The 12,786-nt window shown below is 43.0% G+C and overlaps 1 protein-coding gene across 1 annotated transcript in view; it reads left to right on the plus strand.

Annotated features, from left to right (window-relative positions):
• The window catches only part of LOC145390415 (uncharacterized), a 168,205-nt gene extending 161,996 nt beyond the window's left edge, over positions 1-6,209 (plus strand). Inside the window, exon 16 of the mRNA XM_080265347.1 lies at positions 1,212-6,209. Coding sequence (XP_080121473.1) covers positions 1,212-2,630 — 1,419 coding nt within the window. The 3' untranslated portion in view covers positions 2,631-6,209. The remainder of the gene's footprint in view (positions 1-1,211) is intronic.
• The last annotated feature ends 6,577 nt before the right edge of the window (positions 6,210-12,786 follow it).

Below are 12,786 nucleotides of genomic sequence, written 5' to 3' on the forward strand. Positions count from 1 at the left end.
TACCGCTAGGGCCTGAAATGAATCACAGGAAAGGAGAGGGGGCCTAGGGACATTGAAAAATATGTGAAAGGAAAGATCAGTGCCTCTTCAGGCAGAGATAAGTATGTATGAATGCATAGTGGTACATTACTGACCATGCATTATGGATGTGAGGTGTGAGTTTTAAATATTAGGGACTGAAAAGAGGTGGAAATATTGCAAGTGAAGTGCCTAAAATCAGTATATGGAGTGAAATGCTATATGGATTGAGAAATGACACTGTGAGAGGTGTGAGAGCAGACACAATATAATGCAGATCAGGGTGTGGAAAGTGGTATGGCCATATGAAGAGATGGATGATGAGAGACTTTCAAAGAAAGCGTGCAACAGGAGAAGAAAAGAAAGGGGCAGATTGAAGAGAAGGTGGAAGGATAACATCCAGGTTGATGAGGAACGTGGATGGAATTTAGCTTATTGAAATGAAGTGGTTTATTGGGAGATGATTCATTGTCGGTGATCTATAACAAACAAGATGTACAGTGATAGGTAAATTTTAAATTAATGGGGCTTGGTTATGGTTTAAAATTGTTTTGGTGTAGGACATTACATACAACTGCTAAGAGACTGAATGTAAGGGAATGACATTGTTTTCCTCTGTTTTGGGGCACTACTTTGCTGGAACGGGGCAGGGGAGATATAGAATCTGGCTGTTGCCAGACTGGATTATTGAGGCTACCACCAGACATTTCTGATCAGTGGAGAGAAACCTTCTGTAAAGGATTATAAAACTATCTCAATAAACTCATGGCAGGCAGTACATCTCCCATTTGTTAAAATTTGGTTACTGACAGTCATATTGGTTACTGACAGTCATATTGAACTAAGGGAGACTCCTACCCTAAACAAGGCTTAAGAGTGGTTGTTGGCAAATTCTTGTATCCAATATTATATTATACTAAGAATGATTAGCACAGATCAGGAAGTGTGATGGTGGTTATTGGCTAATTTTTGTACTTAACATTACCATATGAATTATTAACATAGATAGGGAAGTTTACTTTGAAGAGCAAAGCAGCATCAAGAATCAGTGTAAGGTAGCTGGTTGGTAATCTGTTGTCAGTTTGCTAGACACAGTTAACTGAAGTAGGAAGTTAGTTGACTTGTTTATATATTGGCCATCTGTCCTTCCACTATCAGGTGTGTGTTGGTGACATGCAGGTGTTTCATTGCAGCTGCGTGTGATGTGTTTTCCAGGATTGGTTAATTCAAGCCCTGCAGCTGGAGAAGGCCCGGTTTCCCAGCCACTACTGGCGGGTATAGAGCAGCCCAGTGCCCCACCTCCTCCCGCTCTCCACCCAGCCAGTGATCTATCTCTTCTCACCCAAACCTCACGCATGGGGCCACCTCAGCACATTGACCTGCCCACTGTAACTTGTCCCTCCTATGATGCTTCCTCTTCCAGTTCTCCCTATGGTGTCCCTCCTTCCTATCCCAGCAACTCACAGTGTGCCCCACCACCTCCCCATCGAGACCAGTCATCCACGAGTGGTGGTCAGTCACAAACACCAACCACCAGGTCAGGAAGTAGCCATCCTCGTGGTGATCCTCCTCCTTATTATGGCCATCATGAGCTCGTGACCCAACAGCCAGTCCCAGCCCCACCCTCCTCCTCACCCTACCCCACAGACCAGGCTGCTGCCATACTGACAGCAGGGAGTCCTTCCCACAGTTTTACACGTAGACTGACTCCCAGTACTCCCAACCTTTCAATGGATGCACCTCTTCCCCGACCATCCATGTGCCGCAACCCACACCATCCAACTGTGGCCTGCAGGAAGTGCAACAGCGTTCGCAGTAGCAACAGACATAATGCTGCCATTCTTGTACGTAGAGCAAACTCCACTGCTGGCCATAGTTATAGGAAGTCTGCACCACCTCCTTGCCAGGCAGAGGCAGAAACAGACGACACACCCAGCATCCTGGCACGATTGAGGCAAGAGTGGGAGATGGGGAATATACCTTCAATTCAGGCACCAAGCCCTGCCAAGAAGGATGCCTCACATGTAGAGCAAGCAGAGAGACTTCCTTCAGATATTAATAATGGAAACAAAAGTACCTGCCAGCAGAATGAACAAGGTGCGCAGATAAAGTCAAAAGAAGATAACAAGCATGTACAAACTCAAGAAAATTTTGGATCTGATAATATAAACCAAGAATCTCCCTCAATAAAGAGGAACCCATCAAATGAAAAAGTGCAAGAAACTTCAAGTTCAGATAATAATGCAAATCTTGAGTCAAGTTTCTTCAGTGCCAATGATAACTCTTCATCAGTTACATCACATACAACACACCCAGTTACCACATCAAAACAAAGCCTTTCATCTCGAGTGAAGCATTTATTTAGCACTCCTCTGCAATTGCCAGATGTGTCACAGTCAAAAACTGTCTCAATATCAACAGCTACTGTAAATGACTTGAGTGTGGATTCTGTTAATAATAAAATAATGTGCCAAGACCATATAACCAAGAAGAATGACCTTAATCAGCTGAATAATAATCAAGAAGGTAAGGTAGAACTGATTATTTTGGAAGATTCAGACCAACTCAAAACACCAAAAGATATTACAAAGCAGTTAAAAGATGTTATTTGATATTTACCATATTTGGAGGCATTCTTCAGATGTTGGTTTGACCATGTGAGTATGGTCTTACTCTAAACTACCATGAAATGGAGTCACAGAGTAATTGACCTCACTGGGTTTCCAGAAAGGGTCACAGACAGATGTAGGAGACTGTTTGTGATGTGGAATTAACCCTGATTTTCGATGACAGGAACTCTTTATTCCTAGCACCTTGGTTGGAGGAAGATTCTCTATTTTTCATGACATACTTTAATGTCTAGTTGCTAAGCATCCGTCCAGTGCCAGAGATTACAATTATAACTCAAGACATGGACTCTGTGCTCAGGCAAATAGTTCTCCATATGAGTATGAAGTCTGCAGTTATTGTTTTTATAGTAGGACTGTAGGTCTGTTGTGGTAACTGAGCTGATTAATTTTATCCATCCTTGACATCGGGACAAGGTAAACATGTACCTCCTCACTGCTGGCTCCTTGAAACTTTAAACCCTTTGTATAGATATATGAAGGCTTGTTGAAGATGAGATATGCTGGGTGTAGGAGAAACTCATTTACTGTCAGTACATCTTACTGTAATTTCTTATGTGTGGAGAGTGAATTCATGACATCGTCAACTGAGTAAGATTGATTTATACACAATATACAGTGTACAGTATATTTTTTAGTAAACAAAATTGCATGTACCTGTATGCTTTGAGAAGGAGAGAAATCGGATGAACCTAAGTTTTGCAGTGGTTCACTGCAGTTTCTTTCCCGTCGTAGAAGGCATTTTGTTTGGTGGAAGAAAAAAGTTTGATTTCACATTTTCTGAAAAGTAATAGATGCATTTGTTCAAAGAGCATGGATAGATTGGGTATTGACTGGTGAACTACAGAAAATTATTTGACCAGTATATAGATCAGTACTAGGTACATGAGCTATAATGACAAGTGAAGGTTGGAACAAAATGAATACTCCTGTGAAATTATAGAATAAAAATTACAGTACAGTAAAAGTCCATTAATCTGAACACGGATAATCTGAAAATCTCAGTAATCCGAATTTTTGAAGAAGGCTGACAAAAACTCCAAAAGTAAAAAAAAAAAAAAATCAAAAGTAAAAAATTCAAACTGGGCGCCAAATGTGCCGAAGTATTGAGTGGTTTGGTCATGGTTTAGGTAATGCATGGATTGGCAACTCCTCGTAAACAGCTGACCACTTCTGGATCTGCGCATGCACCTCGTGGAACCCTAGAAGAAGCAGGTAATCAGCCCTAAGCCGATACTTGAGGATGATGCATGAAAGTGACAAAGTGAAATATACTGTACCATAGGTTTAAGGAATTTTCCACAGTAATATTAATTTTTTGTGCTTTTACAATATGTGCATATTATTATTAACCCTGGACTTACTCTCTCTAATTGGATTTACCTGCCTACAACTGCTGTTTTCAACACCACACATTACTGGCGTGTTAAACAACCCATAACATCTCCTAATTTACCAATTACAGTTTGTGTCTTCAGTAATAAATTATTAAGTAAAAAATTTGTGTAATACATAAAGTAATGTTAATATGTGCCATATTGTATTATGAATGAATGAAAAGTGATCCTTTCGGTAAAATTTCTGTTTAAACATGAAATTGTCTCAGGGACCCCACCCAAAAATCCGAAAAATCTGATAATCCGAATGATTTTCGGTCCACTGCCATGTGGATTAATGGACTTTTACTGTATTTGTTCTAATTACGTGTAATGGATCAGTGTAATTATGCCATTACAGGGAATGTGATTGTCTTGTTCCTACTGACTGTAAGCTGTTACAGGGCTGTAATGTGTCAGTTGATAGAACTGATTGGATAGTACAGTATTATTTTTCTCTCTAATTGAATACCATTGGTGGTCACAACCAGCATTAGCACTTTGGTGTGATGGCTGCCCAGATGGTTGGTGCTATTATCTGTATGTTTATTAATTCTAAGCTTAATGTCTTATTATGCTAATATTATGTTGAACATAAACTTAGACTTTAGCAATGTAGCTCTGAATTTCCAATTTACTGGTGATTAGAAGGTTGGTTTTCTCATGTTTCTAGAAAACTTCAGTATAACCCTGAAAATTTATTGAGATTATTTTGCTGTTATTATTTGCCAACCAATATTATAAAACTATATTAAGGTAATTACCAGTGTTTCATGGTAAAGATGTACTCGTACAAGGTTCACATATAGATGTGACTGTTTATTCTCGAATTTATAAAAGCCTATGCTTGAACTTATTGCTGTTGCTGCAATGCTGTCAAAAGTGAAAGGTATGTGTAGTAGCTCAAGTTTGGTGAATTAGTAGCTTATTCTAATTTTCCTAATTTCTAAACTACAATGCCATTTAATTAACTCAGACTAATTATATACACTGTCTGTCTGGCTCATCCAGTATTCTGACCTGTCATTGTACAATCTGCAAGGCACAGTTAGCCCTTGACGAGTTAAGATTGAGATGTTAGAATTCAAAGTAATTCAGCTTTTAACTTACGAAAAGCTATACTGTTACTGCTGTTTTCTTCTTGTTTACGTTTGTATACCAGTTAATCATAAATTGTGATGCAAGTTAGCATCTACTGGGAATCAGTATGCTGTCTTTTTTGGTATAATCCCAGGCTCATCTGGATGTGAACCCAATGGACCGTAGGAAATGGCCACTTCAATTGCGTGTTCCTCTCCAGCACCAGGCAATTAGCATGAAACTCATTAGTGAACAGTTTGCAAAACACAGTACAGCGAAAAAAAATTTGTGTCCATATTAAGACATCACAGCCTGGGTCAGAGTACACTAGGAACACATTGTTATTAAAGTTTTCAACTTTTACTCTCGGCCATCACATGGAAAGTTCTCTTCCACTCTGCCATAATACCTGCCATCTCAGACACCTTTCCCAATCTCCTTCTATTATACTGCAGTCACAGACAGTCATAGCTGTCCCACCCAGCCAATTAAAATGTCATCACACTGGGTTGTATTATAGGTAGCACTGGAGTCTTCATAGCATCTCTGCCTTATTGATTTATGTAGCATATTACACCTTGATATTCTCTTGTATGCTATTTTTGTTGTTTTCATGTTGACATAATTTGCACCAATGACATACAAGAGGACACTGAGGTGTTATGTCCAGAATAAACCACTAAGAAAGAGGTGTTACAAAATCTTCAAAGCCACTTACATTACTACCTGTAATACTACAAATGGCAACCTGAGGGATAATTTAAACAGTGACCTGGATTATGGTGAAGTTATTGATCTTTGACAATAGAAAAGATTTCTGTGATAAAATAAGTGCATTGAAAGAAATATTAAATATAATGGCAGTCTTCCCTAATATTTCATCAATTGAACCATGCCAGCTGACATTTTAAACAAATGTCAGCTGCAGAGATTAACTGACACCTGTTTAAAGTGTCAGTTAATCTCTTACAGCTGGTATTTGTGTATTTTATATTTGTATGGAAAAGTTAAGTAAAATGCAAAAGTGATTTATTACATCATTTATTAGGCTCAAGCTGTTAATGTAGTGAAAAATTTTATCCAAAAGTAATTTTTTATCAAAACAGTTATTAAATGCAAGTGAAAAATTATTATTTTTTTTTTTATTTTCACCACACCTTGTTACTTATGACATCTGACCAAAAAGAAAACAAACTTTTCAAAAAACAAATTTATTGCTTTACTTACAGCTTAATCAGGCTTGTCCTCATCAAAATACTTCCATCCAATGTTCATACAACATTTCCAACTTTTTTTTTGGTTTGGAGTGTGTTTTCAGGGATGGTGCTCAGTTCTTGTGGTGAATTTTCTGCTGTCTCTTTTGTTGTCTGAAATCGGTATCCACGAGAGCGGATTTCACCTTTGAGAACAAAGAAAAAAAAGAAGTCCTTAGGGGCCAGACCTGGAAAGCAGGGCAGCTGGGGGATGAGAGTCATCCCGTGCTGCACTGAAAAATCGCGGATAACACTTGAGCAGGTGCATTGTCATGATGCAGCATCCAGGTTTAGTTACTCCACGCCTGAGGCCTCTGCCTTTGCATTGCCTCCCTCAAATGCTTCAGGACATCGAAGTAAAACTATTGACCGTTTGACCATGTGGAACAAAGTCATGATGAACAATGCCCTTCCAATAAAAAATGATCAACATCACCTTCACATTTGAGCGACTCTGATATACTTTTCTTGGTCACGGTGATGATGTTCCAACCCACTGTGATGACTGCCTTTTTGTTTCGACATCATAGCCATATGCACACTTTTCGTTACCTGTTATGACATTTTTGGGGAAAGTTTTCATCAGCATTCGAACAGTCAAACAGCTCCTGACTGACTGACACAGCACAGCTCCTGACTGACTGTGACACGGTTCTCTTTTTGCTCATCTGTCAGTAGACGTGGCACAGATTTTGTGACAAACACAATGCATCTTCTGTTTTTCAGTGATAATCATGTGGCATACACTTTTACAGATGCCAGCTTCGGAAACTTCACGGACATGTTGTTGGAATATCTGTCCCAGAAAAACTGGGGCGTGGGCAAACAGAGAGCCCGTCAGAGATATGCAGGCATGTGCGAACTAGAAATAATGAGTGAGAGGGTAACCCCTAACCAAAGAGTAGGATGTGAAGGGTGAGCTGGCAGCAAAGCCTGCAGTGGCAGTGAGCCGTCCACCAATTGAGCAGGTCAACAAGGATGAGCCGGTCACGACTGGTCTGCAAACTCCCGGGTGAGGTTGTTAAAGAGCTCCAAATTCCTCGAATGGCACAGTTGGGAACACTGGGCCCACTCAAAGTTCTCCAGAAGATGGTGTCGAAGTTATCTTCAAGGATTTTGGTGAGGTCGATGCCAGAAGGTTGCTGGCGGACCCATCGTGACCAGGTGGTGAGATCGAGGCGGTGGTCTGGTTGCTGACAGGTGGAGGAGCTGGGGCGGCCTCACGCAGAGGGAGAGTGGCAGGAGGCCTAGCAGCTGGCATGAGGCCCACCAAACTTGCAGCAGCAGATGGAGAAACCAAGGAGGGAGGGTCTTCAATGACCAGGTGGACTGAAGGAACAGGAGAAGCAGCCCGTCTCTCCTTGGTTGCTGACGGTGGAGGGTGGACCTCAATGGTAGTAGTGCCGATTTCCATACCCGTAGCCATAGACAGTGCTGGGTCGATGATCGTGGTGCCAGTCGCCCTGTTGAGGGGAGCATCCAGCTTCAGCCATTTCTGCGGTGTACTGCGGGGTTGTGGTGCCTGCAGCTGCTGAGCCTGACGCTTCTGACGAGGAGCAGAACATGCATCGCTGGCAAAGCTCCTGGGGATGGCAAGGCGTGGCAGCCTGTTCTCCTCAAAGATCTGAGGGAGGAGAATGCGCAAAATTGCCTTGTCTATCTATCTATCTATAGCCCGCCACCCTAATCCTGCAAAGGGTGGCCGCAGACAAAACACCTTCAAGTTGCTCTGTCACCCACCATTTGACTGCCCTTCCCTCAGCTTACTCCCCCCTCTCTCGTATACCTCTCAACTCCATCCCTCCACCTCATCCTCGTTCTTCCCTTCCCTCTTCCTCCCTCCACTTCACCTACATACACCCTTTTAGTCTTTCATTCTCCAATCTCTCCACATGGCCAAACCACCTCAGGGTATTTCTCCTAATTTTCTTAACCACATTCACATCCACCCCACAACGTTCCTTCACTTCTTCATTCGTCAACCTGTCCTTCCATGTCACTCCACATGCTTCTCTCAAGTAACTCATTTCCACTGCTCTCACTCTTGACTTGTTCCCCTCTAGCAAGGTCCATGCCTTGCTTCCGTCAGGGTAGGGATCACAGTACTATCATGCAGTGACTTAACTTCCATACCTCCCTATTTCTCATTACTGTTTTCAGTGAACCAACAACCTTCCTTCCCTGCTGTACCCTTTCAAGCACTGCATCCCCCAAAGTTCCATCCTTACTTATTACTCTACCCAAGTACTTGAATACACTCACATTCTCCAAGTCCTCACCATCCAACCTTACTTTGCATTCTGTGACTTCATTCCTCTCAAACACCATAACTTTACTCTTATTTACATTACCTTTCAGATTCCTCTTCCTACACACAGTCCCAAATTTATTCACCAAACCTTGCAACTCCCATTCATCTTCACTCAACAATACTGTATCATCAGCAAACTCAACACCGGAATCTTCCACATCTCACCCTCATTCATTAGAGCCACCCCCACATCCACTGCCCTACCTTGCACCTCCTTTACAACCCCATCCATGTATATATTAAACATCCAATGAGACATCACACATCCCCGTTTCAGGTCCACATTTAGATCAAAGTACTGTACTCGCTCAGCTCACCATGCACTCGCACCGTAGCCCTAGTTCCTTCGTACACACTCCTCACAGCACTCAACAATTTCCCCTCCACTCCATATATTCTTAATACCTTCAACATACCTTGCCTATCTATTCTGTCATAAGCTTTCGCCAAGTCCATGAAGGCAGCATACACTTTCTTTCCCTTCTCTAGAAACATCTTAGAACAAATATCTGATCTTCACACCCATTTCCCTTCCTAAATCCTCATTGTTCTCCAACTAGCTCCTCTGTTATATGCCTAACTCTATCAATGAATATTTTACCATATATTTTTCCAGTCACACTAAGAAGGCAAATACCCCTATGGTTACCACATACTTCTCTCTCCCCTTTTCATTTGTATTAAGGAACAATTATACCTGATTTCCAATCCTCTGGAACCCTTCCCTCTTCCCAAGCCAATCTACACAACTTCCATATCCACTCCAGAACAATCTCACCCCCATACTTCAGCATTTCACCACACACTCCATCAATTCCTGGGGCCTTTCCCATCTTGATCTTCCTCATTGCTGCCACAACTTCCGCCCTGCTGATCTCTTCCTCTCTCATCTCTTCTTCTCCCAGCCGTTCCCCAACCACTTATACTCGCACTGCTGTCACTCTCTACATTCAACAAATCTTCAAAGTGCTCCCTCCATCTCCTCAATTTCTCTCACTTCTCCACCAACAATCTGTTATTCCCATCTTTCACTCCGCTACTATTTCCCCTTTCGCACTGTCCTACTTTCTTTACCTCCATCCAAAACAATTTCTTACTCTCCCTTCATTTTACACTCAGATTCCTCCCAAACTCTTCATCCATTTTCTTCTTACTCTCCTTCACCAATCTTTTCACCTCCCTTCTGCTCACATACACCTCTCTCTTCTGTCTCTCATCTTTTCCCTTACCTCTAGTTGGTAACCATTCACTATATGCCTTCTTCTTTTGTTCCACAGCTCTTTTCACATCATTCCACCATGCTGTACCTTGCACACCCCTGTATCTCCTCCTCACTCCACAGACCACCTCACACGCTGCGCCTTTCTCTTCCGTGAATATCTTGCATACATCTTCCATCCCATCCATCTGCTCTGACACATACTTTCCTAATCTTTCTTCCACTACGCTCTTATACTCTGCCATTTCTCACTATCGTGCAACTTCTCCACTCTTCTCACAGGAGCTGTATCCTCCAGTCTTCCCTTTCGTCTCTTCACCCATTTTCTTTCCAACCTTACCTTGGCCATCACTAAGTGATGGTCCGAGATTCCATTCCCCCGCCCTCTCCACACTCTTGCATCCAACAATTGTATTCTCATTCTCTCATCCCCACACACGTAATCTATCATTGCCTTTCGTTCAACAAGTTCACCGTCCATCCTCCTCATGACTCTCCATGTATACCTGTGGATCATCTTATGCCAAAAGGTGTTGGCTAATGCCAACCCCTTACCAGCACAGATGTCCACCAAAGCACTACCATTCCCATCTACTTCAGCTGGTACACCCCACTGACCAACCACTCCATCCACTCGTACATTCCCCACTTTGCCATTCATGTCTCCAACCAAAGACTCTCTCATTTCTCTCAAACTTGTCCATACATGCTTCTGCAGTTGCCCAAAATTCATCTTTCACTCTTGTCACTCGGTCCTCTGTCGGCGCAAACGCACATGCAATCGCCCAAGCTTGTATACCTACTTTTATCCTCACCCATACAATCCTTGCACCCAGTGTTCCATACTCTTATATTCTTCTTCCCCTTCTTGCTTATCATCAGACATACTCCCTCTTTTGCCCTCTCATTCTCATTAACTCCCGCACGTATTCCTAAACCCTATTCATATTTTCTCACCCTTTCACCTTTCCATTTAGTTTCAGTCAATCCACATACATCCACTCTTGCATCCTCAAGCACCTGAACAATCTCTCTTTCACTTCATCGTTCACTCCTCTCACATTCCATGTCCCCACCCTTAGAATGTCCTTTGTCCGTTCCTTAGACGTCAACATATGGTCCGTCCCGGTCCAAGGCTCTTTATTCACATGTTTAGTTAGTTCTTTTTACGGGGTGGAGCACTTATAACCCACCAACAACCCATTTAGTCGTCTCATACAACAAACATGGATACTGGGGGAGTATTCTTGAAACCCCTTACCCCCAAGGGGGTATCTCCCCAGAGCACCCAGGACCCTGAGGCCGGCGCCTCCGGGCCGTGGGGTGCCGCCGTGCATGAACAGAGCGCTGCACAGCAACACCCCCCCGGCCCAGGGACATCCCGAGTTTCAGGACCCTTGGGTGACTGACAGAGACGAAACTCCACCGTCTCACCCGCAGCTAGAGAGTGCTGGAGGTGTCGTGAATTTGGGGCAACAATCCCTGTGGACGAAAACATGAGCACCAGTGTCCTGGCGCTTGATGAAACTGTACCGAGCCTTCACGTTGAACCAGTTCAAGGTCCCCACGATCTTCTCGGCTCTCGGCGGCTTCGATCTGCTGCAGGATGCCCCTCTCAACGGGTCGAAGGCATGAGCAGAAGTGGTGGATGTCGCTCGCTGGTCGGGCATGGTGACGACAGGCCTGGGCAAGCGATGGACTTCACAGACAGTTATGTGACGATTTTCATGGATCACAGGATGCACTTTCTCAACATGATCGTCGTAGTGTAATTGGCCTTGATCTTCCCCAAAAGCTTGTTGTAACATTTGTAAGGTCTCCATAAAAGTTTCCCCAATTTGAAGCAGTTTCACACAAACATATGTTGCTCTTCAAGATCCTTCATTGTTCAGCTTGCAACAAATCGTCAAGTTCACTAAGCACATTCACTCAAGCATGTGTGCCTCGATGACTAAGAAACATGACATAATGCAGCTAGTGCTAAACTAAAGCTCAAAGTCGCTGCACAACACTCCCGTTGCAAACACGCTTTACTAGCTCGTTGACGAGCTATTTAAAAAGTTCAGTTTGTTTTTTAACAGAATAAACTCATAAATTGCATAAATTTCAGTATTTAAAGCTGTATGCTTAAACCTAAATTGTGGAGGGGAAGTTAAGCTGCCGTTTTGTGTCAATTTCTGTAGCCTGCAATGAAAGCAAAAATGTGTTTAACCATTATTTTTGTTGCCGACTGCTTTCTGTAATGTGGGAAGTAGGTTGATCACTGTTATGCTGAGTGTTTTTAGGCCGACTCCTCGTACTAAAGACACTATAGTAGCCGCAGCGAGAAATGAACGCTGTGGTGGGGCAGGCGGGATGACCGGGGATTCCCCCACTGTAGCCATATCCACATGTCACCGACCATAGAGGTAGGATGTCACCGACCATCGGCCACCGCTGCAGCCCCGCTCCATGATCCTTACCCTGTGTCTCTGGCTTTCTCTTTCTCTCTCGGTTTCTATATAAACTGGTGTATTTCCGAAACTAATTATGAAATTATTATGACTTTTGTTCCACACCACCACTGAGGTAAAAATCAAGGAGAGTTTTCTGTATAAAGGTTTCCCCCCCCTTGTCTGAGGGCAGGTCAGTTCTGGCGAGTGTATAATTATACAGTAGGTCAGGCGGAGGTATCGGCAAGGCCGCACTCCCCCGCTCATATGCCACATTTAGGAGGGGGGGGGGAAACCTTTATACAGAAAACTCTCCTTGATTTTTACCTCAGTGGTGGTGTGGAACAAAAGTCATAATAATTTCATAATTAGTTTCGGAAATACACCAGTTTATATAGAAACCGAGAGAGAAAGAGAAAGCCAGAGACACAGGGTAAGGATCATGGAGCGGGGCTGCAGCGGTGGCCGAT

Source organism: Coenobita brevimanus, chromosome 14, assembly GCF_032717465.1.
Source record: "Coenobita brevimanus isolate Jiangsu-jjx chromosome 14, ASM3271746v2, whole genome shotgun sequence".
NCBI lineage: Eukaryota > Metazoa > Arthropoda > Malacostraca > Decapoda > Coenobitidae > Coenobita > Coenobita brevimanus.